Below are 27643 nucleotides of genomic sequence, written 5' to 3'. Positions count from 1 at the left end.
CACAGGGGAAATACTAGAAAGGAACGTATAGGAGACAGAGAAGGGAGATGCTGAACATGGGGAATAATACATACACAGAGATAGAAGATGGATGATGAACATGAAGTAAGTAAAAATGTCAAATACTCAGGAGATCCTGGCAAGTGAGTTAAGAGAAGACAAAAAAACCAGAGACCAGGGCCCGATACCAACAAGAATAAAATGATGAGACAATAAAAGGTAGAAAAAAATAATAACTATATATTCTGTTTTGTGATTTGAATATATCAAATTTGAAATATATATCCTGCCAGAGCTAGTGTTGGACATAACTGGGGACCGCAAAGCCCAACCCATGCTTCTTTAGCATCCAGCTGGCTTAGGGCTCTCTCTGACCAGGGGACAGTTGCCCTAGTTCTACTCCCCTAAAACTATTCCTGTCATGTGTGACTGATATTTTGTCAGCATGATTTTTCTGCATAGCATTATGTAGTAATATGGCTTATTCTGTTTTCTTAATAGTGGAGGGGAGGGGAGACAGGGGTTTTGTTGATCCTTGCTCTGTATTATTTGTGTTTATAAAATGACAATTGTACAGAATATTGTTCCTTTTTATACTTTAACTAGTCTTTAAGCCCGTTACATTAACGGGTGCTAGAATATATGTCTGTCTGTCTTTCTTTCCGTCTCTCTTCCTGCTCATGTCTCTTTCTTCCTTTCTTTCTGTCTCTCTCTCTCCCACTGTCTGTCTGTCTTTCTTTCTGTCTGTCTCTCTCCCTGTCCCTTTGTCTGCCTGTCTTTCTGTCTCTCTTCATGCCCCTGTGTCTTTCCTTTCTTTCTGTCTCCCTCCCGCTGTCTATCTTTCTTTGTCTCTCCTTCCCGCTGTCTGTCTTTCTGACTCTCTCCCTGCTCCCTGTGCAGCAGCAGCATTTCCCTCCCCCCCACTTCCCTGTGCAGCAGCAGCATTCCCTCCCCCTCCACTTCCCTGTAACAGCATCGAAAATGTGCAAGGTCCCATGCCAGCTATGTTGAGTTTTGTTTAGAGATGGTGTTTTGTCATGCCAGTACTGCATCCCAAATCATGCCACGATGAAAAGGGTGAAGAAGGAGATATGCTTGATACGTGTGTGTGTGTGTGGGGGGGGGGGTTAAGTAGTGGTTGATGGTTGAGCTTGAAGGAGAGAATAAGGAAAGGAAGAGGATGGCGCTATCCCTGGGTCTGGGGTCAGATACCTTTAAGCTGGTCCTAGAAGGGTTGCTGCAAACAGGGTGAAAGTTGGGAATACTCCGCAGCTGCTGACAGCCGCAGCCTTCAGCCATCGACATCCACCACTGCGGTCTGCAGCCGCCGACAGCCGCAGCGGCCTACATCACCTCGGGGGGATTCTCACGCATGCGCACTCCTACCTGTGGTGCCCTACAGCGCACAGAAAACTGGCGCATGCAGGTGGGAGTGCGCATGCGCACTTAGGGCTTTATTATATTAGACTAGTATTTTAGCCCGTTACATTAACGGGTGGTAGAATATATGTCTGTCTGTCTTTCTTTATTTCTGTCTCTCTCCCTGGCCCCCTTTGTCTGTCTGTCTTTCTGTGTCTCTCCCTGCCCCTGTGTCTTTCTTCTTTTCTTTCTGTCTTTTCTGTCTCCCTTTCTATCTATCTGTCTGTCTCTCTCCCTGCCTCCTATGCAGCAGCATTTCTCTCCCCCCACTTCCCTGTGCAGCAGCCACAGAAGCATTCCCTCCCCCTCCATTTCTCTCCCCCCACACTACTTCCCTGTGCAGCAGCAGTGTTTCCCCTACCCCCCCTTTCCCTTCCCGTGATCTGGACGGCTACCTTAGTCCCTTCCCGCCCCCCCCCCCTTCCCTTCCCGCGGTCCCTACAAACCTGCGACTTCAGCAGCGTCTGCAGCACTCTACACACGCTGCTTCAGGCCCTTCTACTGCCCTGATTTGCTCTGCTGCATCTCTGATGATGTCATCAGGGACGTGCCAGAGTAAATCAGGGCAGTAGAAGGCCCCTTAGCAGCGTGTGTAGAGTGCTGCTGGAGTCGGCAGGTTTGGAGTCGGGACCATGGGGAGGGAAGGGACTAAGTGAGCCGGTCGGATCGCGGGAAGGGAAGAGGGTGGTGGCAAGGGATTAAGTGAGCCTGAAGCCGAGCCGCGAGTGTGGGGCCGTTTCTGCAGCGGCGCGAGGTAGAGAGCAGGGAGGCTTGTCTGGCACGCATGTGCACTCCTATCGCCACAGCCCGACAGATCAGGGATCAGGGAAGCATGCAGTAAAGAGTGCGCATACGTGCTTAGCATTTTATTATTATAGATAAAATAAGTTAAATTTAAAATCATAACAATTTGAGGCATTTCGAATGGGATCAGATGGTTTGCGGGGATGGGGCAGGGACAAAGTTTTTCTCTATGTCATTCTCTACTACGAGCCTAATCTTTCTTTCTAGTGCAATGTGTCTAGTGGTCCTGAACACTAGGGATGTACTACTACTACTACTATTATTATTATTATTATTAATAATTATTTCTATAGCACTACCAAATGCACGCAGTACTGCAGAGTCACAAAGAATAAGAAAATAGTCCCTGCTTGAAAGAGCTTACAATCTAAACAGGCAAGAGAGACAAACAGGATGTCATGGATACAGTTAAGGGGAACAGTTAATCAGCTGGCTGGGTTGGAGGGCAGAGGGGAGTACAGGACAATCAAGCCATTGTGACATCACTGATGAGATTGACTCTTATTAGTAGAATGAGGCATTATGACATCACAAGCTCAGCTCTGCTTCCCAAAGACAAACAGGATGTCATGGATACAGTTAAGGGGAATGGTTAATCATCTGGCTGGGTTGGAGGCAGAGGAATAGGGTTAAGGATTGAAAGATATATATATATATAAATGTAAAAAAGGGAGACAAAAATTTTTTCAGATATATTAGTGAAAGGAGGAAGATGAAAAATGGAATTGCTAGGCTAAAAGATGCTGGGAACCAATATGTGGAAAGTGATGAGGAGAAAGCGAATGTGCTAAACAAATACTTCTGTTCTGTGTTCACAGAAGAAAATCCTGGAGAAGGACCGAGATTGTATAGCAAAATTACTTGAGAAAATGGAATAGATTCTGCGCCGTTCACGGAGGAGGGTGTTTATGAGCAATTTGAAAAACTGAAGGTGGACAAAGCGATGGGACCAGACGGGATCCATCCAGGATACTAAGGGAGCTCAGAGAGGTTCTGGCGAGTCCTATTAAAGACTTGTTCAACAAATCTCTGGAGAAGGGAGTGATTCCTGGGGATTGGAGGAGAGCGGATGTGGTCCCTATTCATAAAAGTGGTCACAGGGATGAAGCAGGAAACTATAGACCGGTGAGCCTCACTTCAGTTGTTGGAAAAATAATGGAAGTTTTGCTGAAAGAAAGGATAGAACATAGAACATAGTAGATGACGGCAGATAAAGACCAGACTGCCAGAGAAACTTCATCCTGGGATAAATGTGGCATGGAACCAGACTTGCTATCCTCCCAGTCCGTGACAGACAACCTCCTGGTCCAAGTCTGCATGTTGAGGGGAGAGCCCCTGCGCTATCGCCACTGGTGTGCTGCTGACACTGAAGACTTGTAGCAACTCAAATAAGTTTCTACATCAGACTCACAAATTCCGGTATGAACCCTGGTACTGGGTATCTCAGTACTTAGCCAATACAGATTCAGAGGGCTCTGGAAGGAGTCTCATCCCCTGAGGATGCACCTCCCCAGCCCTGGAGGACTCTGAGGAAGCTGAGCCCCTCTCTTGCACACTCCATTGCATGAGGAATATGGATGCTCCACAGCAGGCTATCCTGTACCTATCATGATATAGAGGTAAAAAGGCCTAAGGAGTCCGTCCTAGTCAATTTTGAGCAAAATTGAATGTTTTTAGGCAGATGGAAGCAAAAGAAAGAAAGACTGTTTAAAATCCAAGATGGCTGCTGTCAGAAAAATCGTGCCACAAACGGCCCATGGAGATTTCCCTGAAGGAACCAAAATCACAGAGAAAGGGATTTTGGAGGTGGGGGTCCTTGGTTCAGAAACCCTCAAATTCAACTAAGGACCCATCCCCAAGAGATTTTCACCATAGGCTTCAATTGCCTTACTCACTGTGCCATGTGCCTGCCTGCTTCAGCATAGGATTTCAGCTGGAATCAAAGGAAGAAGAAAACTGCCTCACAGATACACTGGATAAATCCGGTTTTCTGGCTGCCAGTCAGGTCAAGGTTGATCTGAACCTCGACCCCCGGAAAATCATGCCCCAAAAGGGGGGGAGGACTAAGCAGCTGGCCCACTGTTGGACCTGGCCAAACTGGGAAGGAGCCTACACAGCCTGTGTTCAAACTCCTGACTAAATCAGGGATGCAAGCAGTTACACAGGTGACAGCCACTGACCTACAAAAAAATACTTGCAGGCTGGCTAGCTAGGTGTCCCTGAGGGGCTGATCCTGCTAGAAGCAGACTTCTGCTGTACGAGTCTGTGCCTTCTCCGAGGCAGAGGTCCACCAAGTGGGGACTTCCAGGCACCAAGCCTCCAAAGAACATTGAGCAAAAATACCTGAAAATAATAAAACCGCAGAGCAGATCAAAAACATTTCTGAGCAACTTGCTTGCAGAAAACAAACTGAAGGGGCAGGAGCAGCAACTGGGTTCAGGACTACTAGACATATTGCACTAGAATTGTCATTACAGCTTAAAGTATTTTGATAAAAATTTCAGAGACACAGAAACTTTACATTTGAGAGGCCAATGGGCCTGAGTGCTTTTGTATTCCAGTGTTTTAGCACCTTAAACTTCAAATGTTTTGTATTCTTACACAATTCTGACATAGTAGCATTTTGTCCACAGACTTAAATGTGAAATTTCTAGAAAGGAAAACTTTCACAAAAATAAAAAATAAAAATATTATAGCACACATACTTTTGCCCAGTCCTTCAACAATTTTGTCATCAAATGCAGCCAGATTGATTCCAATAGACATTCCACTGTTTTTCTTCCTTGCTCCTTCCCTTAGGATTGCTCTTCCTCTGTACCTTAGATTAGAGGCCTACCTAAAGACACTTCTTTTCATCAGTATTTCCTAATGCATTCTCTGATCTTTTCTTTTTGGTTTTATATATAATTTTGGTATTTTATAAACCATTTGGATTTGTACCTCAAGAAGGACAGTATATCAGGTAAGTAAATCATACAAAAAACATCGTAACTTGTTACTCATTTTGCTCTACTGTACACACTTTTGCCTGGGAGATTCCCTCCTTTCTAGAAAATGCAGAAAAGTTCAGCTGTCTCCCAACTTGGTTGTCTCATTATTCCCTATTCCTTAAATATGTCCTTTAGAAACTAAGATCTTTATATGTACATTTACAAAAATATGACTTGTAAAAATGAATTTAATGTTATATATTCTACTCTAGATTTCAAGTTGTAATGTGCATTATGTGTGATGACTGAATTTGTTTTGATATACGGCTACTGATATGAATATTAAGTGGTGCACAAAACTAAAAATTATAATGATTACAAAAAATGAATTGCCACAACTATAAAATTACAGATGTACATTACAAATAAAACACAGCTACAGTGGCTAGTATGCTTCTAATAGGTATTACAAGCAAAAATCAAGATCTCATTAAGAAATATAATCCTTCCTGCAACTAAATATTTTATCTGTGTAAGTCTCAGAAAATCCATGAACCAGTTTAGTTGTCTGATATTAAAATGACAGAGTTACCCTGAGCCTAACCAATAAAATGGAAAATGCTTAGCAAGATATTCCAGCCTACCAGTGATGCTGCTGTTTAATAGCCAAGGTACTCACTGTATCTCTTTGGTCCATCCTCCAAGCAAAACGTAATAGTTAACATAGCATCATCTTCAAAGAACTCTGTGGTGAAAGCATCCCACCACAAATTGTCACATTCCTGAAAACGAAATGAGAAATTATAATCTAAAGATTTACAGAGAGATATGGAATTAGTTCATGTAATTTAATTGGTAGTTCAAAGCAAAATAGTCAGGTACAGTAGGTATAACAAAGTTACTCACCTGTAGCAGATGTTCTCCAAAGACAGCAAGTATATATTCTCACATCTGGATGTGCCGTCACTTTAAATCTTTAGAACCACTTGTACCATGCATTTTCTGGTGCCTTCCCACTTGACGACAGCTCGCAAGACCTACTTTTCAGTAAGATGGCAAAGCAACAAGCTAGGGGAGGTGGGAGGGTTGTGAGAATATATGCTTGCTGTCCTCAGAAAGCACTTGGAACAGGAGAGTAACTTTGCTTTCTCTGAGGACAAGCAGGAATGATATTTTCACATCTGGGACTCACAAGCTGCCTGGATCATGCCTCTAAGTAGAGGATTACAGTTAACTATCATCAGCTTGGTGAAGGGAACTTGGCATTTAAGAGAATAAATTTTGCAGAACTGCTTGCTCAGACAGAATGATTCTCCAAACAGTATTGGGAAGTGAAGATCTGGACGGAGGACCAAGTCTCTGCCTTTCAGAAGTCCTCAACTGGTGTTGAATGAAGATGGGCTACTGAAGTCACCATAGCTCAAACTTTATGAGCAATGATACGGCCTTCAAGCATCAGCCCAGCCTGAGCATATGCAAAGGAAATATACTACTACTAAAAATATAAATGGTGAAAGTGGTTTGAGCATTTATGATCTGCCATAACAAACCTGAGGCTTTTTCTTCCATCGAGATAATACTCTCAGCCCAATAAGTGGAGCAATTATTTATAGTTAAGGAAATACAGTCCACCAGTCATGTGGAGATGGTTCTCTTGGTGACAGGAGATTAAGACTGTTAGGGTAGAACAACACAAAGAGTTGACTGGTTGTGCTATGAGGCTTAGTTCAATCCAAGTAGTAAGCCAGAGCACGTTTATAGTCCAATGTATGAAGAGCTGCCTCACCTGTGTGAGAATGCGGTCTCGGGAAAAATACAGATAGGACTATGGAATGGTTGAAATGAAATTCAGAGAATACTTTGGGGAGGAACATTAGATGAGTGCAAAGAACCACCCTATCACGGTAGAATTTTGTATAGGATGGATTCAATATAAGCACTTGAAGTTCCATGACCCGGTGTGCAGACATAAGGGTTATGAGGAAGACCACTTTCCAAGTTAGTTGCTTTAGAGAAGATGCCAAGAGAGGATAAAAAGGAGACTGACTTCATAAGAATGGATAGAACACTGAGGGCCAAGGCAATGGCAGGAGGCTTGATAGCAGGTTTGGTATAGTAGAAGCACTTCATGAATCTGGAAAATCAAGGGATGTACCGATAATGGTTTGTCTAGTGGTGAGTGAAAGGCACTGATAGCATGGAGATGAACACATACTGAAGTAGTTTTAGAAAGATGAAGGAAATAATCCAGAACCGACAGTAGAGGACAAATGATTGTCTAGTGAGTGAAGATTACAGCAAATAGTGAAGCAAGTTCATTTAAATTGACAGCATCATTTAAAAAAGTTTTCTTGAAGCTTCTATAATGGCTGACAGTGTTCCCAAACACTGAGTTGTAAGAGGAGAGGAAATAATGGTTGGCATGGCCACAAAGCACGATGAGAATCATGGTGGTTTTGTCTTGGCAAAGTTTGACGGGAGTATTCCCGACTAGAAGTACTGGAAGGAAAGCAAACAAAAACTTGTCCTGCCAGTTGAGGAAAAAGTGTCTGACATTAATTGCCCAGGTACATATTTGTATTGCTTCCTGGCAGCGTGAACGATAGCAGAGTGGATGAGACCCTGTGCCTCCTTGTTTGATCAAGTAGAACATGATCACTTGATTGTCGGTATGGATGAGGACTACTTGATTCTAGAGGTGATCCTGGAAGGTGTGGAGGGTGTTGTGAATTACTCGGAGCTCCAGAAGATTGGCTTGAAGAGTTGTCTTGTGAGGAGTCCAGACACCTTAGCTGTGTAGGCCGTCAAGGTGGGCTCCCCGGCCTATCATAGAAACATCTGTGGTGAGCAGTTTCTGCTATGAAGGCTGGAAGAGACAGACTTTAGAGAGGTTGGATGGAAGCATTCACCACTAGAGCGATTGATGAAGCTCTGAGGTCATTCAACTGGTTGAGATAGATCCTGTGGCTTGAGTTCACTGAGGAACTCCGAGGTGTAGATATGCAAACAGAGCGACGTAAACAGTTGATGCCATGTGACTTAGAAGGCACAATATCTGACATGCAGTAATCCGTGGTAGGAAGGACACTTTCTGGCACAGGTGAATAAACCTGTTGACCCTCTGCTGAGGTAGAAAAGTTCAAGCTTGCATCATGTCCAAAAGAGCTCCTATGAACTCCAAGGTTTGAGTTAGTTGGAGGTGTGATTTCTGATAGTTGAATGCAAATCCCAGGATGGCATGCTGTGCTTGTTGCAATGATGAGGCCTTGATTAGTCTATCTAGATAAGGAAATACACAAAACCCATGTGAGCAGAGGATTGCTGCCACTATCACCAGGCATTTTGTGAACACTCTCGGTGCTGACACCAGACGAAAGGGTAGGACCCTGTACTGGTAATGGCAAGAACCCTCTCAAAATCTAAAGTATTTCTTGTGGGCAGATAAGATGGGAATATGAGCATACGCTTCCTTGAGGTTGAGTGCAGAGCAGAGCCAATAATTTTTCTCCAATAATGGTAAGCAGGTAAGAAAAAACTTACATATATAATAAAATGTGATAAAAGCGCAAAATGTACACATATTCATAAAACAAACCCCCCTCCTCTTAACAAATACAAACAAAAACACACACAAAGTACCTTCAAATTGACAACTCAACAGAAAACTTGTTCTCAAACTGCCTGCAGCTCACTTTACTTGACAAAACAACAAAGCAGTTTTTAATCCCATCTTGAACTGCAATAAAGTGGACACTTGTCTTAATTCCAAGAAAAGGGTATTCCAGTGAGAACTCGAAAAACCAGCTTCTCAAATCCACGGAAAACTAAGAACTGCAGGTTCTGCGAACTAACTTCAGGCAGGAAGGCACCAGCATGCACACGGACTAGCAGTCAAAGATTTAAATGACAGTATACATTTGACTGTCCATGCCAGATTCTATGGATGACGTCACCCAGATGTGAGAAACGAAGATTAGGTTCTTCCCTTATTAATCTTCTTTCTGTTATAAGACATAGGATCAGATCTGTACTATAGCTGTTCCTTCCCCCCTAGTTGCGAACCTTGCAGAAAGGTGTCACTCAAATCTTCCAATTCTTCCCCTTCTGCACCGGGGAACAGCTCCCTCTGCAGTTAGTACCAAAGCAATTGAACTCCACTGAAACAGGAGAAGAGGCACGAGAAACTTCCCTGGTGAAAAAACATATTCTGTTCTGCTCTGTAACTTATGAGAAAAGAGCCATAAACAGCAGCAATGAACAATTAACAGTGAACAACAAACACACACATGAGTAGCTAGGAACCAACCTGCTAAGTGTAATGAGGGGGCCCCAAAGTATAAAGGGAAAGGTGCTCCCATGCTCCTGTCCTTTAGTCACTACTAAATCTTACAAGACAAGAGAAGTCCCCTGATGGACACTGGCAATGTCCGAGGCAGAAATCAGATGAATCAAATGTCTGAGGGCCATATAGAATCATATGTCTTATAAAAGAAAGAAAATTAATGAGGCAAGAACCTTACCTTCCTTTCTGTTGCAAAGACATAGGATTCTGTACTATAGCCAATGTACCAAAGCAGTGGCAGATGTCTAGGGAGGAACAGATGAGCCTACACAGAAAACAGAGGACCCAAAAGAGGAATCCTCCTGAGCCACCACATCCATTCTGTAGAACCTCATAAAGGTATGGAGAGTAGACCAGGTAGCTGCTGTACTGATTTCATCAGGAGAAACAGCCCTGGACTCTACCCAGGAAGCAGCTATGCCTCTAGTCAAATGAACTGCAATAGAGATAGGAGGCTGTTTTCCATAGGCAATGTAGGAAGAAGAAACTGCCATACGAATTCATCTAGCAATCGAAGCTAGCTTGCCTCATCTTGATTGGCTAGTCAGCACAAAGAGATCATCAGAAACCTGAGGAATGGTTTTCTACAGGAGAGAACCTGTATCTCTTGAGATTTGCCTTGCTGAGACTATGGCAACCAAGAATATGGTCTTGACCGTAAGATTCAAGAGGGACATGTCTGGTAGAGGCTCTTATGGCGCACAAGAGAGACTCTTGAGAACAACCTTCAGGTCCCAAGACGGAAACGGCCTATGCAGTGGGGGATGCAATCTGAGTGCCTCCCTCAAAAATGAAGCAACGTCTGGGTAAGGTGTCAGTGACTGCATACTAGAGAGTGACACGGTGACTGTTTACTGCGGCTAGATGTGGGTAACCCACAGGAATGGAGAAAGAAATTGACTGGTTGCTACAGTGAATGGCCTTATACCCACTGTTAACAATCTGCCGCCAATTACCTCCCTTGAGAAAGTTTGGACAAGTTCCTGGAGGAAAAGTCCAGAGGATATGGTAAGAGTAGATAGCATAGCTGGTTTAAAGAAAGGCTTGGACAAGTTCCTGGAGGAAAAGTCCATAGTCTGTTATTGAGAAAGACCATGAGGAAGCCACTGCTTGCCCTATATTGGTAGCATGGAATATTGCTACACTTTGGGTTTTGGCCAGGTACTAGTAACCTGGATTGGCCACCATGAGAATGGGCTACTGGGCTTGATGGACCATTGGTCTGACCCATTAAAGCTATTCTTATGTTCTAATGTCTCTTCCCACCCCTCCCTGTCAGCGATCGTGGGTGCAGCAGCAGCCCCTTCCCTCCCTCTTGTGGGCCAGGGCTGAACGAGTGTCCAACCCTGCACTTCCCAGATCATCTCTTTATAGTAATGATCTGCCTTTGCATTCTTGGCTGTGGCCATGAGATTCATGTCCGGTTTGTCCCATTGCTGTATAATGAGGGGGAATACCCTTTGGGACAGAGACCACTCCCCAGATCCAGTGTTTGTTGAGAAAATCGGCCTGGACATTCTCTACTCCTGCCATATGGGCAGCTGAGAGGGCTTGTAAGTGAACTTCTGTCCACTGAAATAACATCTATGCCTCCAGGTGTAGTGGAGTGTTTCTGGTGCCTGTTCACATAAGCTACCACTGTGGAATTGTCTGAGAACACCCCAACTGCCTTCCCTTTCAGGGAAGATTGCAACTCCTTCAGAGCCAATTGAATGGCTTTCAATTCAAGACAGTTTGACCACTTGCTTTCCGCCCAGGTCCATCTGCCCTGAAGGGGGCAACTGCAGCAGTGAGCTCCCCAATCCATCAGGCTGGTGTCAGGGTCACCCATGAGGTGATTCTGAGCGGCAAACCCCTCAATAAGGCAACATAAGCTGCATTTCTCCCACGAACACCAGGAAGCTGCGTCTGTAGGGAGTGCTGCTGTGGAGACCACCTGGAGAGGAGAGAGTCCTGGAAAGCCATAAAAGCACTCTTATCCAAAAGACAACGTCTAGGAAGGCCACTGAGCCCAGCACCTGCAGGTACTGCCAGGCTGTGAGGCTCAGTAGGCCAGGATATCTGAAATCTGTTTCCTAAGCTTCTGTTGCGTGGCTCAGGAAGAAAAACATGGCCCTGCGCCGTGTCAAAGCAGACTCCCAGATATTCCAAGTACTGAGTCGGCTGGAGCTGACTTTTCCAGAAGTTAACTATTCAACCAAGTCTCTGGAGCTGATCCACCTGTCATACCACGTGTTCGCCTGCCTGATGAGAGGAGGCCTGGATTAGCCAATTGTTCAGGTAAAATCCCCTTGAGCCACTGCTGCGATGACTGAGCGAACCATTTCCATGCAGAAGCAGAGAACTCTCAATGCTTTGTTCATAGACTTTAGATCCAGAATAGGTCTCCAATCTTCTGTGCCTTTCTTGGGCAATATGAAATATATGGAGTATCTACTGAAGCCTAATTCTGCTTCGGGAACTGATTCTATGACATGCATATTAGAGAATGACACGGTGAAAAAATTGGTCCCCGTCACCGCCCCGTCCCCCCATCCCCGTCACCGCCCCGTCCCCGTCTCACCATCCCCGTCACCGCCCCGTCCCCGTCTCACCATCCTCTTCACCGCCACTGCCATCCCATTCACCGCCCCGTCACCGTTGCATACATAAAAGCCTCAAACGGGTACGATTTTATATACTTTTCTAATATCTCCCCTATGTATCTGCCATTGCCCCCCCCTGTGTCCATATTCCATCCACATGGCATGTCCCCTTTTTGTCTCTGTCCCTATGCCCCAATGCACATAATTTCCCCTCTTTCTGTTACCTTCCTGTGTCCAGATTTCCCCTATCTTCCTCTTCCATACCAGTGTGTCTCTTCTTTTCAACCCCATCTAGCTTTTTTCCCTCTTTCTTCCCCCCCCCTGCTTCTAGCATCTGGCTCACCTGCCTGTCCTTCCCTTTCTTTCCTGCTGTGGGTTTTTCTTTCCGTTTTCATCACCTTGGCCCAGAATCCTTTTCCCTTTCACTCCCTCCTTACAGTCTGAGCCGGAACACTAGCGATCGCACGGTCCTCGCAGCCCCCACCCGCCTGCCCAATCGATCCTAGTGTTTAGCCAGCTCTCTCCCTTCTCCTCACCTTAATTTGCAGGCTTTCTTTTTCAGCGACCTGCACGCTTTCCCAAAGAGCCGCACACGCGTGGCTGCTCAGTGTTCAATCTTCTGCTCTGCTGCAACTTCCTGTTTCCGGTTGCGTCAGAGCAGAAGATCGAAACTGAGCAGCAGCGGGTGCGCGGCTCTCTGATAGCGTGCGGGTCGCCGAAAAAGAAAATCTACAAACTAAGGTGAGGAGAAGGGAGAGAGCTGGCTAAACACTAGAATCGATTGGGCAGGCGGGTGTGAGCTGCGGGGACCGTGCGATCCTTCATGCCTCACTGCGGGGACAAGACCCATTCACCGCCCCGCGGGCGGTGAATGGCCTTGTCCCCGTCGCCGCAGTGACTGCTAGTTTTTTTCCCCGTTTTCGGCGGTGACCCGTGGCTAAAATGCGGTGGCCGCGGGTAAACCGCCACCGTGTCATTCTCTAATGCATATCCAAAAGACATTATTACTGTCGCTCGGACCTTGGCTTCCTTTTCTGGGCGACCTGCAGGAGAATCACTGAACAGATCTGGAGGAGGACGAGAAAACTATCTTGTGCCCCTCCCGAATAATGTATAGAACCCAACAGTCTGATGAGATCTGGTCCCACTGCCGCCAGAACATAAGACAACTGTCCGCCGATGTGACGAGAGGTGGCCGTCGACATGCGGCTTCTTTGTTGAGCCTGAAGGTTGCTTGGCATCAGTAATTGCCAAATTTGTCTGGATCCCTGGAAGTATCTCTGGGAAGAGGAACTGGAGGAAAACTGGCAGTTTCTCCAAGAGGAATGAAAAGTGCCTCTGCCGCTCCTGGCAGGACGGTGACCTCTGCTTTCTGGGAGGGCGATCTGCCATGCTAGCCATCAGGTCATCCACACCTTTGCCAAAAAGCATCTGTCCCTTAAAGGGTAATCTGCTGAGAGTGGCCTTGGAAGCTCAATCGCCCACCCACTGTCTGATACAGAGAATCAGGTGGACAGCAACAGGTAAGCTGAAACTTTGCTCACAACTCTGCTCATGACTTTGCTCATGTCATAAAAGCGCATTAGCCACGTAACCCACTCTTCATAATCACACGAGGACAGGCTTCCCCCAGCTCCGAAGGACTAGTCTGCAATCTAGTATGGGAGGCCCATGCTACGAAGGAGGCAGCTGCTGCCACTTTGATACCCAAAGCCAGTGCTTAAAACTGTCTTAAGGACCACATCCAACTTACGATCCTTTGCGTCCTTCAGTATCACTCCACCCTCACTAGGAAGGAAGGTGCGCGTAGTCATTTGCATTACTGTGGAATCCACTTTTGGCTATGAAAACAGCTGTTTGAAGTCTAGAGCTATAGGATAAAGCCTAGACATAGCTTTGGCCACCTTTCTCATCTTTGAACCTGTAGCTCAAAAGCAAAGGTGTTCTACCTCCATTATCTATATCTCATTGTTCATGATCACTGATTAGAAATCTTATTGTAAACTGAATCCTTGTCAAAATTTGCAGTGGAGAAAATATAGGAGAAAATATATAGTATGGTATGGTATGGCTTTAGAGAGCCCTCAGGCGTCTCCCACTGGTCAGTGACTAAGGCAGTAATGTCAGGATGAGCCAGATAAAAGGTAGTTTGCACATTAGGGCCACTCATAATGGAACACCAAGAGGTGGAGGGTTGTTCAGAATACAGCTTTAACACACTGAGGATGTCAGAAATGACATGTGAAATGGAAGTGGATTTGAAAGACAGCGCTGAAAGGGTTCATCCCTGTGATCAAAAGCCGCTACAGCCTCCTGACCTCTGGTCCCCCCAAAAGGACTCTAAATCTGCAAGTTAAAAGGGAGATGGTGAGTCTAGGTGTCTGTTTAGACTATACTCTCTCAATGGGAAGGCAGGTCCTCAGGGTGGTCCAGGATACTCGCAGCTGCGGATACTTTATTGACTGAAGCCAATGCTCCTTCCACATGATTTTTGTTCACTAGTACAAGCACTATATCTTGACTTGTTTAGACTACTGTAATATGAGTTCACCTGCAGAAGGAAAAACTGAAGAAGGCCGGAGAGGAGAAGCGCTAACGCTGGCTGATTGCCTACAGGATGTGCCTCCGCCAGTGAGGAGTAAAGGTATCAGCTGACTGCCTACAGGACATGCCTCTCACAGCAAGAAGCACGTCCTGAAGGCAGTCAGCCAGCACCGGCACAGTTTGTGATACACTGGACTACAGGATGTGTCTCTCGCCGCGAGAGGCATGTCCTATAGGCAGTCAGCTGGTACCTCTCCTCCTCACCGGTGTCTCGCAGCACACTGGGACTCTCAGCATAGCACACAGTTTGCGATACACTGTTGTAAATGCTGGCCAAAAAAGCAAGCACACAAAGTAGCTGAAAACATTTGTCTTTCTATGAGCAATTTCAAACTAAGCAGCACATCCTTCTTGACGTGGTCAAATTCAGGACAAAAGCTAAGAAGATATATTTTTCATGCCTTTGAATTATTCATTAAGCCAATAAATATTTACAATGTCACCCTATTTAGTTCCTCTCTCTTTTACATGAGTTCACTCAATATTTTTTCTTTTGGATGACAGTGTGTTTTAAATTTATCACAATCATTAACTTTGGTATTTATTCAGAGGGCAATTTTACAACAGAACATGAAGATTAATAGGACAGGAAAACCCTTTGTTTTTAGCCGTATTATAAAGAGACATTTGTCTTTATAAATCCTAGCATAAATTGTGCCTAGGTTGAAGGCATGGACAATATTCATGTTCTTCCATGTTCTGCCCCCTAAACATGCTAACTGTACATGAACAAGACAGCTTGCACCATGCATACTTTTAGCAATGACCTAATTTTATAAGAGCCCATATTCACGTATATAAGCATTTTACATGTGAAAATGGTTTTTAAAACGACTCTCTCAATAGATAAAAGCATGTTAATGTGTATTACTATTTCTCTTTTTACCATATGAACACTGAGATTTGTAGCTATGTCTGTTGGCAGAGAAGAGCAGAAAGAGGACTCAAATGTTTTACCTCTGTCCAGTTCTGAAGACGTTTGTTCAACTCAAATATTCGATAGTCAGTCTGATTACCATATGGTGTATGCCTCCTATAAACCAAGCATGACACAGTGAGCACAACACATTTGCTTTCTTTAATGCTCTTTTTAATGCAGTAACATAGTAAGTCGCAGCAGAAAAAGGCAATTTGCTTATCTCGTTTGTCTAGTTCTCCTTTCCACATTGCAAGGATAGTTATGGCTTCTGGAATTTAGACTTTACCCTGTAAATATTGTAAATCCTCAGTGCAAAAGATGTAAAATAGGTGTTTTTTGAGTAAACATTGAAAAAAGACCACCACTTTCCATAATACTCTCTCACCTCTCCCACGGCTTGTTTTTGGTCCTCCACTCAGATTTTGTGCCCTTTCTGCACTGACAGTGCTTAAGCAACACAAACATATATATGGACTTCACCAGAGAAAGATACCCAGCAATAGTATTTGTGGTGCAAAAAAACCAACACAGTGATTTTTGTGCTTTCAAAGAACCCTAATTAACTGGAAACTAAACACCTAAATTTACAATGATCACCAATGACTGGAAGACCCAGATATATATAGCCCTTCTGGGAGTAAGTTCGAGAGTGTATGGGCCACTCCTAACTCGAGACCACCTCTGCTTCAGGAAGCAGATGAAAGCCTGGCTCGTCTCTCAAGCCTTTAATACATATGGCGACTATACACTCTTTTCTGCTCCTAGACTAGCTTGCTATAGACTCAGATCAGTTCCTTATCTTATTTGACTGTATAAAAAACTTGTCTCGCGTTTATTCATCCATCTGTTTATCCCAACTAACGCTGTACTACCCTTCTTGTCCCCATTATTATATCTGCACTTGGCCTCTCATCTATATGGTAAGCTGTATTGTAGGACAGAATTAGCATCACATCTCTGTTATCTGAAGGTTCTAATGTGTGCTTATTAGATGTAATCTCAAATATACACAAAAATCCCACTACAGGGAATAGAGGATAATGAGTCTCACAAACCAACCTGGCTAAGGAATTACATCCAATACCAAGTTTCAATGGTTCATACTTTCCATTACTGACCCTCTGGCCTCCTCCTCCTATTTATATAAGGTTTTTCAATCAATAGTATTGTATTTTTGTATTATCAGTCCAAAATTACTTATCTTAAAAAGCAGAGTTGCTGACAAGCCCGACAGGGACCCGTTTCGCCATTTACGTGGCTTTTTCAAGGGTTCTCAGGACGCTCTGCCTTACTTAGGGACCAGTATATCACTAAATGCCCGTCTCAAATACCGAGCCTCCCTCTTGCTCTCTTCAGACAAAGGTACTGGGGGCAGGGGAGGTTCGAGGGAGCATCCGGTAGCAGGAGAAAGTGGGTATCCTTCCTGCCTTTTTTTTGAGGGGGGAAGATAGGGGCTGGTTCGGGGCCAGGGGGAGGGCTGGGATAGAGGGGTGGGCATTCTCCTGCCGTTTGCACTGCTGAGGGGATGGATCAGTCCTCAGTGCCAGTTCATCAGGGAATGTCAAGGAGGGCCATCATTGGCGAGAGAGGCATCTGTGCCCATAAAAAAAGAAGGTATGGCAAGTTATAGATATTTTTCTATCAGTGGGGCAGAACTTGATTGGAAAGGCTGCTCTGGAAGGTTTGAAGAGCATATCGAATTGCTTTGAGTTCTAATAGGTTGATGTGGAATTTTTTTTTTTTCTTGAACAGATCAACGACCTTGCATGCAAAGACCATCCAGGTGAGTTCCCCAAGCATGGACGTATCTGTGGTGAGCACTTTCTTTTTTTTTTTTTTATTAATTCTTTATTGATTTTCCAAACTTCAATAGTGCAATATACAAATATATCACATATAATAAGTCAATAAAGCACAATCAACTTACAAATATGCATTACCAACCATTTTCTCCCACCACCCAATGATTATTCAATAAAACACAGAAGCATAGATTCTCCCAATAACCTTATCCTATTCAAATTAATAATATCCTCCCACCTACCCCAAATGTAAATATTCAAAGATCAAATTAGGATAGAAATAGCACCCCCCCACACTTTCCCTGGATGTGTATGAAAATAAACAAAAACTGACACTCAAAGACCTACTATAGTTAGGTAATATAAGATGTCAACAGGCCCCAAAACAATTTAAATATATTACCGTGCCCCAAACTATCGGAATTCATCCTTTCATATCTATAGATGGAGCAAAGATTTGCCCACCAGAAAGGGAAATTTAGACGATCATAATTCTTCCAATTTCGGGTTACCATCTGTGGTGAGCACTTTCTGATGTGATGTGAAATAGCAGACCTCTGGAAAGATTGGTCGGATCCATCCACCACTGAAGAGACTGACGAAGAGATGAGGTGACTAATCTTTTGAGAATAGGGATCGAGAGCTTGAGACCACTGGAGAGGCTAGGGTCCACTGAGCTGGTCTGCGGTGAAGTCATGCAAAAGGGATAACATGGACTGTGTATGCCATGTGTCCCAAGAGCCGCATTATCTGCTAGGATGAAATGATTTGTAAAAGACAAACCTGCTCGCAAAGGTGAATCAAAGTGTCTTATGGGTCATTCCATGTCAAGTGGACCAATACTGAAAACTACCCATGCTCGACCCTCCTTGAAATCCAACCAAATTTTGTCTAGGATGTCTAGGGATGTTGTCTAGGATCTCAAATGAAACACTGCAAAAGTTTTTTGATCTATCTCAATTTGGTCAGGAGATAGGGGTGGTTGAATAAAAGCAATCGATCCACTCCCATGCCTTGTGTGACCTAAAATGCCAATTTTGATTAAGCACAGCGACAGAAGGAAACTACCTAGGAGTCTGAAATTTTGCAGTTTGGTACAAAACCTTGGGGCAAGTTTCTGTGCCAAGTTTGAAATATTTTGTGAACGTGCTTCCATTTCTACAGGTCAGCAAAGTAGGCAAAAAAATTCATGAATGAAAATTTTTGGCAAAGTTTGGCTCCATACTGCTGCTAGTAGGTAAGTCAACTGAGGGTACAACTTTATCAGCAGACATGTACCATGAGGTACTTCCAAGATTTGCAATATGAATCAAGTCAAGTGAAGCTGAAGATATGACTATCCAAAAAGTATGGTTTTATGCATTTATGGAAATTTTCACTGTTTTTCATATTCAAATATCTATTAAATTTTCCCAACTTCTATAGGTATCATCAAGCCTATATTTTACATCAAGGTATGTATTGGATCCTCCCAGAGCCCACTGATAATATTCCAGATTGGTTCTGGCTTGAATGGAGACTCATGTTTCCTTTACGTCTCAGTCATGTAGTTAGTATCAAAATGCCAAGGCTATACAAAGAACATAAAATATTCATGGATACATGGAAAACTTTAAGATATATAAGTAATCTAACTCCTATTCCAATTAGTAAATCAACAACTCAAACGATTTGGTTAAACCCCAAGATCAAAATAGGCGGTTTCAAAATAATCTGGAAAAACTGGATGACAGCAGGTATTCGTATTTTAGATGATATAATAAAAAATGGAAAGTTGCTGGAGTTTTCACAATTGCAACATAAATTTGATCTTAAAAAAACACAATATTTTAAATGGTTGCAATTGAAGCAATCCATTCAGGTAGGGTTCCCTGAATGGAAAAATCTTACTAATTATCACAGTTTGGAATTCCTGTGTTTCCAGATTAATTCAACAGGTCATGAAGCTGCACAGTGGTATAAATTAATATCCGAATATATAAATAAAAAACCAAAAAATGGTCTTAGAGACATTTGGAGCATTGAGATAAAGCACAGTTACTTACCGTAACAGGTGTTATCCAGGGACAGCAGGCAGATATTCTCACATGTGGGTGACGTCATCCACGGAGCCCCGACGCGGACAGCTTTTCAAGCAAACTTGATTGAAGATTTCAAGTTTGCTAGTGCTGCACCACGCATGTGTGTGCCTTCCTGATCCACTAGAGGGCGCATACCCTCCACATGGTCCTCAGTTCAGATAGCTAGCAAAGAAGCCAACCTCGGGGAGGCGGGCGGGTTGTGAGAATATCTGCCTGCTGTCCCTGGATAACACCTGTTACGGTAAGTAACTGTGCTTTATCCCAGGACAAGCAGGCAGCATATTCTCACATGTGGGTGACCTCCAAGATAACCAAAAAAAGGGACGGAGGGAAGTTGGCAATTCAAGAAAACAGAGTACTCAAAACCGACTGGCCCAACCGGCCATCGCTCCTGGACAGAGTATCCAGGCAGTAGTGGGAGGTGAAAGTATGAACCGAAGACCAAGGGGCAGCCTTGCAAATCTCCTCGATAGGCGTCGACCCGAGGAAAGCTACAGAAGCCGCCATCGCTCGGACATATGTCCCGCGACTCGACCATGCAGCTCGAGACCAGCCTGAGCGTAGCAAAAGGAAATACAAGCAGCCAACCAGGGACAAGTTGCGCTTGGAAACTGGGCGTCCCAACCGATTAGGGTCGAGGGACAAAAACAATTGAGGAACCGTCTGAGGAGACTGAGTGCGTTGAAGATAAAAAGCCAACGCCCTCTTACAGTCAAGTGTGTAAAGCGCCACCTCGCCCGGAGGCGAGTGGGGCTGCAGGAAAATACTAGAAGAACAATGAAATGAGTGAGAGGAAAGTCCGAAACCACCTTGGGCAAGAACTGGGGTTGAGTACTCAGGACCACCATGTATGAAAAAATACAGGAAAAGACGGGTCCGCAACCAGAGCTTGCAGCTCACTGACTCGCGAGCAGACGTGAGAGCAACCAGGAATACCACCTGCCAGGTGAAGTAATTCAAAGAGCTCTAGCAATGGAATCAATAGAGGTATCACCAATTGAGTCAGGACCACACAAGATCCCAAACCACCGGAGGGGCTTTGAGCGGAGGATGTACATTGAAGAGATCCTTCATAAAGAGGGAAACCGTCGGATGGACGGAGAGCAGCGTCCCATCAAGCGGCCGATGACAGGCAGCAAAAGCACAGAGGTGGGCTCGAATAGATGTCGATTCGAGACCAGACCGAGACAAGTGAAACAGATAAACCAGCACTGAAGGCAAGGAGGCAGAGAGCGGATCCATGCGGTGCTCAGCACACCACGCAGCAAATCAGGACCATTTCTGGGAATAGCATTGCCGAGTGGAGATCTTTCGAGAGGCCTCGAAAACACACCCACCGACTTGAAACAGAAGGAGGGAGGCACGTTGCGAGGAACTAAGCTGATAAGTGTAGAGACTGCAGATTGGAATGCAATAGAAACCTCAACTCTGAGACAGCAGAGAAGGGAGCAGAGGTAGGAACAGAGGCTCCCTGACATGCTGGAGGAGCAGGGAGAACCCCAGCTGCCAGGGCCACAGAGGAGCCATCAAGATCATGGTGGCGCAGACCGACAGGAGGAGTATCAAAGACCTGCGAATCAGAGTAAAGGAAGGGAACACATAGAGGAACCTGCCCATCCAATTGAGAAGGAAAGCAGCCACCTCGATGCGAACCTGGGAGAACATCCTCGAGCAAGATCGAGGCAACCAGTGAGTGAGGGGCAAAGCGAACAGAACTACCTGTGGGATTCCCCACCAAGCAACCACATGCCGCAGAGTCTGAGAATGGAGCGACCATTCATGCGGCTAAAAAGGGTGACGCAACGTGGCCACCAGACAATGCTGCACGCCCCGGAAATACACCGCCCAAAGAAAGAAGTAGCGGTGTAACGCCCCCTGCCAAAGACAAAGGGCTCCCCTGCAAAGTAACAGGGAACCTTGTACACCCTGGCTTGGTCACAGAATACATCGCCCCCGGGATGACGGGACTCACCAGGACCCCGTAATCCAGCAACCAATAACGAAAATCCTTCACGGCATTGTAAATGGCCCGGAGCTTCAGCAGATTGATGCGGCTGCGACGGTCCGCACCCGACCAAAGAATCCGAGTCCGAAGGCCGTAGTGTTGCGCCCCTAAGCCGATGGCGAGGAGTCCATCGGCAGAACCTTATGATGCAGGGATACGAAGAGGTGGCCCACCAACGAAACCAGCGCACCACAAAAGCGCTGGGAAGCGGGATCCCTATCCTGCCATCACTGAGATGCTCGGGTGCAGTGGGGAACACGAAGAGGAAACCAGGCGAACATCGGGACATGAACCGTGGAGACCCAAGATCCCAAAGCAGCAGCATCAGCTCGGCCGAGGTCGAAAACAGCTGAGTCACCAGCTGACTCAGGCGCAGACAGGCGGCCTGCCGAGGCAGTGGCAGAAAAGACCGGAGGCGGACCGAGGACAGAGGGGCCATCGTCCGGTATAAACAGACAAGGCCCTCTCCCTGAGGTCGAGACAAGAAGGAGCGCAGACAAACTGGGACCAGGTCCGCCCTGACGGACTCCCGAGACTGGGGCGGACAGAGACTGAAACGCTCCCAGATTAGAAACTAGTGCAGGTCCCGAAGGGCCAGGACCAGACGTAGCCGGGAGGATGGGAACGCCCAACCGACAGAGGCGAGGCTATACTCCCAGTGCGTAGACACGGTGACACCCCTCCCGAAGGGAGGGGAGGAATCCCCAGAAGAGAGCAGCCCGGAGGCTATGCGAGAATAGTCAAAAAGACGGCCAGGAGTTGCCGAAGCCGGCGGCTGGACCACAACCCGGAGCTGCTGCAGCTATTGCGACTGCTGCGAAGGAGGCCGAGATAACACAAGAAAGGTATCCGGAGGGCCCCTCCGGAGAAGGAGTCCAAACCACCAAGGCAGAAGGGGTTCAGCTGAAGGCGTCCCGATAGGCGAAGGACCGGTCGCGGTCTGAAAGGTGGTTAGTGGCTTCCCCAAGAGAGGCCTCAAGCAACGCAGTACTCACGCAAGGAAAGGTGGTGAGATGATCCTGGAGGGTCGGATCCACAGCCACACTCTGTGCCAAGCGAGATGACGCATGGCGGGAGCAATAGAGCCGGAGCAGGGAGAGAGTCTCCTCCAGGAAACCAAACTCCGCACCACAACCAAATAGGAGCCGGAGACGCCGAGGCACAGAGCCACAGACGAAGTCGAGGCACGAAGCCCCCGTCGAAACCGGGGCGCAAACCCGCAGTCGACGCCGAGGCCCAAAGCCTCAGCCGATGCAGAGGCATAAAGCCCATAACGACGCTGCGGCACCAAGCCCCAGTCGACTCTGAGGCACAAGGCCACAGTCCACCAAAGGGCACAAAGCCCCAAGCGACGCCAAGTCACAAAGCACCGGTCAACGGCGAGGCACGAAGCCTCGGTCGACACCAAGGCACAGAGTTCCAGCCGACGATGAGGCCCCCAGCCTCAGTCGACGTCGAAGCACAAGCATCAGGCGACGCGGAGCACCCGGCTCAGCTGACGTCGAAGGTACAAAGCATCCATCGATGCCGAGACACCAAGCCCCAGTTGACGTCGCAGCAGAAAACCGCAGACGACGGCGAGGCACAAAGCCTCAGTCGACGTCAAGGCACAAAGCCCCAGACGATGTCGAGGCATAAGTATCAGGCGACGTCGAGGCACACAAGCCTCAGACGCCGGCGCACAAGCCTCCGACGACGCCGAGGCACAAAGCCTCAGTCGACGTCGAGGCACACAGCCTCAGTCGACGTCGAGGCACACAGCCTCAGTCGACGTCGAGGCACACAGCCTCAGTCGACGTCGAGGCACACAGCCTCAGTCGACGTCGAGGCACACAGCCTCAGTCGACGTCGAGGCACACAGCCTCAGTCGACGTCGAGGCACACAGCCTCAGTCGACGTCGAGGCACAAAGCCTCAGTCGACGTCGAGGCACAAAGCCTCAGTCGACGTCGAGGCACACAGCCTCAGTCGACGTCGAGGCACACAGCCCAGTCGGCGTCGAGGCACAAAGCCTCAGTCGACGTCGAGGCACAAAGCCTCAGTCGACTTCGAGGCACAAAACCTCAGTCGACGACGAGGCACAAAGCCTCAGACGACGTCGAGGCACAAAGCCTCAGTCGACGTCGAGGCACAAAGACTCAGTCGACGTCGAGGCACAAAGACTCAGTCGACGTCGAGGCACAAAGCCTCAGACGACGTCGAGGCACAAAGCCTCAGTCGACGTCGAGCCAGAAAGCCTCAGTCGACGTCGAGGCACAAAGCCTCAGACGACGTCGAGGCACAAAGCCTCAGTCGACGTCGAGGCAGAAAGACTCAGCCGACGTCGAGGCACAAAGCCTCCGTCGATGTCCAGGCACAAAGCCTCCGTCGACGTCCAGGCACAAAGCCTCAGTCGACGTCGAGGCACAAAGCCTCAGTCGACGTCGAGGCACAAAGCCTCCGTCGACGTCCAGGCACAAAGCCTCCGTCGACGTCCAGGCACAAAGCCTCCGTCGACGTCGAGGCACAAAGCCTCCGTCGACGTACGCAGCCTCAGTCGACATCGAGGCACGAAGCCCCAGTTGACGTCGAGGCACACCGAAGTCCATCGAGGTTCAGAAGTCGGCACCGTACCAATGAAACTGGTAAGAAAGGTGCAGCAGTACGCTCCATAAGGGCAACCTCGTGAAGAGTATTCCCATGAAAGGAGGCACGCATCGAAGGTCTCGTAGAGGCGGGCACGATCGCACTCGATGCCTGGAATGCCTGAGACTCAGCTGGTGGCGTTACCAAGGTAACGCACCTAGAAGAAAGAAAGAAAGAAAAACTTACCGGGGATCGAAGCTACACAGTCCGATTCCAACGAAGGAAAGAGGGTCCCGGCCATTCTGCTCACACGAGGTGAGCCCAGAGAGAGGCCAGGGAAGAAGAAAATACAGCTGCAGCCAAATGAGGCCTAGCCGCATGGCTGAGGCCCATGAAGGGCCTGCCGGTGAAAAAACACAATAAAAAGTCCTTTTTTTTTTTTTTTTTTTGAAAGAAAGAAAATACACGATCAATTAACAAACGCACAGCGACTCCCTAACAAAATAAAGAAGCCGCGGTGCCAGAAAGGCACTTAAAAGAACGCAGAGAAGAGAGACAAGGTCTTTCTGGCTCAGCGGAAAACTAAGAACTGAGGACCATGTGGAGGGTATGCGCCCTCTAGTGGATCAGGAAGGCACACACATGCGTGGTGCAGCACTAGCAAACTTGAAATCTTCAATCAAGTTTGCTTGAAAAGCTGTCCGCGTCGGGGCTCCGTGGATGACGTCACCCACATGTGAGAATATGCTGCCTGCTTGTCCTGGGATAAAGCACCAAATTAGTGCATCTCAATGGCCACGACTTTGGTCTTGGAGGCTAAAATGTACGATATCAGCATCTATGAGACAAACTTGGTTTTTTCTTTTACATAGAGCTTTCTGGACCCCTGTTCGATTACAAAAAATAGATAGCTCTAGGTCAAATAGATGCTGGCACTGTCATGTTGAAATTGGGACATTAGATCATCTTTTATTCTATTGTCCATTCATCTTAACATTCTGGAAATCAATCTGGCCCCAAATAAATAGGATGTTAGAAAATCCGGTAGCCTTGACATATAATACCATATTATTTGGAACAACTATGAGAGCAAAAAGTCAAATATCATCAAGTAATAACAAACTTCTTTTTATTTTAACTGGAATAGCAATACAACAAATCACATTCAATTGGAAAAAACATGACAGATTAAATTATACATTCTGGTGGAATTCTGTATGTCATATATACAAAATGGAGCTCACTATAGCAACACAAAAAGGACATGTAGATAAATTTCAAAAAATATGGAGACCATTAACTGAATATTGTAAAGAATGATTAATTTTCCCATGTATAGAATTTGATTAGAAGAAAAAGAGATCATATCTCTAAATATTATATAATATATTAATACTATATTTATAATATGAAATATGGATAAAATAACATTTAAAAATTTTATTCATGTATTACTGAATAGAAGGGAGGGGATGGGATATTATTATATTAACTAAGAATTATATAAATTTAGTTTTCTGAAATATTAGTATGAATTTATATTGTTGATGTAACATATGAAAATGAATAAAGATTTCTCATTCAATATTGATAGGGAGGGAGAGAGGGAGGGGAGATTATTATATTCAATAATAATTATATTAATTTAGATTTCTTACATAATATTATAACTTTATAAAATATTGATTTTCTAAAGAAATTTTAAATTTGATATTAATCTGTAAGTTAATCAAGTGTGATTATTCAAGTTTATAATGAATTTATTTGAAACACTTGTTGTAACATAAGAAAATGAATAAAGATTTATAAAACAAAAAAAACATATTCAAATATCTCTAATGTGTAGTATTTTTTGTTTTGGTTTTTTTTGTATCATTTGAAAGAGCATTTTTTTGCTACAGAAGCTATCCTGTTTTTTCTTGGACCTGATCTTTCTTTGATGAGAATTGATGGTTTAAAGCATTACTTGCTTGCATAAGCATGTTATGTTGAAGGGTCATTGGCACGTCATTGTGAATGTGCAATGGAACTATATTGATCTGAAAACTCATAACCAAGCTTTGCCAGCCACAAGTACTCGTCTCGTACTATGCTCAGCGTTTGACAAACTTACTGTGCACTTTTACAAGTTGAGAGTCAAAACGTGCATTGGCTTGCACAAACTACTTACTGCGTGCAAGCCCAAACGCATAATTATGTGATTCACAAGAATGTACACATAGCTGTAGTAGTATGTCTGATACATGCAGCTTTTCTGAACATGTTCTGACTTGCAACTATCACAGCACAGTGGCTGTATGAACAAGTCTGACTTTAAGGTTCATCATGACCTTATAACACCATATGACTTCATTATTTGACAAAGCTTGCCTTTGGCGTGTTGCTTTCCGTCTATTCTTTCTGTGCAGCATCTGGTTCTTTCCCTAGTTAACTAGGCTATGCCTGTGTGAATTTTGGAATCTTACTCTGCACTTGCTGACATGTACAACTTGCTTTGCTCTATTTTCATTGTGTTCTCACACTGATATTTTTCACCTTACTTTTATTCTGTATTTTTAGGTGACTCTTAGCTTATGGAGACTAATAATAAGCTAGAGCCCTGCAGTATTAGAATCTATGATAGTTCTGAGTGCCAGAAACCATCTACCTTCTATTCTGGAGAAAGATGCTTGAAGCTTATTTCTGATTTCTCTTTGCCTGACCAAGAATTAAAAGACGTTCTGGCCTTTCTACTTTGTCCGTGGAATCTAATATGTGTACTCATCATGAAGCCTTGATTCTGACAAAGTTTGAATTTCTACAGAAAAACTGCTGTAATCCATTTAGAAAACAGAATCACAGCAATAGCAAAGGTCTACGCCCAATTGATCTTCCTGTAGCTGATCATTTAAAAGCTATCACAAAGCACGAGTTTAAACCAGGCCAAAAGCTTTGACCAAGATGCAGGCAAGACTTGCGTGTCAAACTGCAAGATCTAAATATCCCTAAGTCTGAGTCTGACGGTGATGACCCTACCAATTCATCTGAAAACCTCAATGCCAGCTTTTCACCACTATCTCTCTTCTAAAGATTCAACAGATTAGCAAGAAAAATTACTTAAGTTATACTAAACGCAAACTCTCTGAAACCCATAATGCAATTGAAGACCAAATTGCAGTTATTGGTGACTTAACTCTAGCTGATATCAAAGCAGAACCAGAAAGTGGCCAATGTAAAAAGTGTTCCGACTATGACCTTCTATTGACTGAACTGAAGCAATATAAAAACTTCAAGAATTTCATTAATCTCTGCAGCCATGATACAGACTTTAAAATTACTGCTGAGTGGAAATTCTTTGGCACCAGCCATGGCAAATCTCCATGTGATGGGAATGGGGGAACAGCCAAGCGTTTAGCTGCCCATGCCAGCTTACAACGCCCTCTCAATAACCACATTTTGACACCAAAGGATCTATTTGAATTCTGTGTTAAATCTGTATTGGGAATCAAATTTTTCTTCATTGCTAAGGAAGATATTGAAGCAATAAGATCTGCTCAGGATCAAATGTTTAGTATGGGCCACACAGTGGCTGGAACAAGAGAAAAATCA

General features: G+C 45.3%; 1 protein-coding gene across 9 annotated transcripts in view; it reads right to left on the bottom strand.

Annotated features, from left to right (window-relative positions):
- LDB1 (LIM domain binding 1) overlaps window positions 1-27643 on the bottom strand; it is a 297290-nt gene that overhangs the window by 68515 nt on the left and 201132 nt on the right. For all 9 annotated transcript variants that reach the window (XM_033940979.1, XM_033940977.1, XM_033940978.1 and 6 more), the window contains exons 4-5: window positions 15642-15717; window positions 5833-5935 (exon numbers count right to left, since the gene is read on the bottom strand). In XM_033940979.1, the coding sequence (XP_033796870.1) occupies window positions 5833-5935; window positions 15642-15717 (179 nt within the window). The remainder of the gene's footprint in view (window positions 1-5832; window positions 5936-15641; window positions 15718-27643) is intronic.

Source organism: Geotrypetes seraphini, chromosome 4 (genome assembly GCF_902459505.1).
Source record: "Geotrypetes seraphini chromosome 4, aGeoSer1.1, whole genome shotgun sequence".
In the NCBI taxonomy this organism is placed as follows: Eukaryota; Metazoa; Chordata; class Amphibia; order Gymnophiona; family Dermophiidae; genus Geotrypetes; species Geotrypetes seraphini.
Note: the sequence above shows the minus strand (reverse complement) of the source record. Positions and strands in the feature narration are given on the sequence as shown.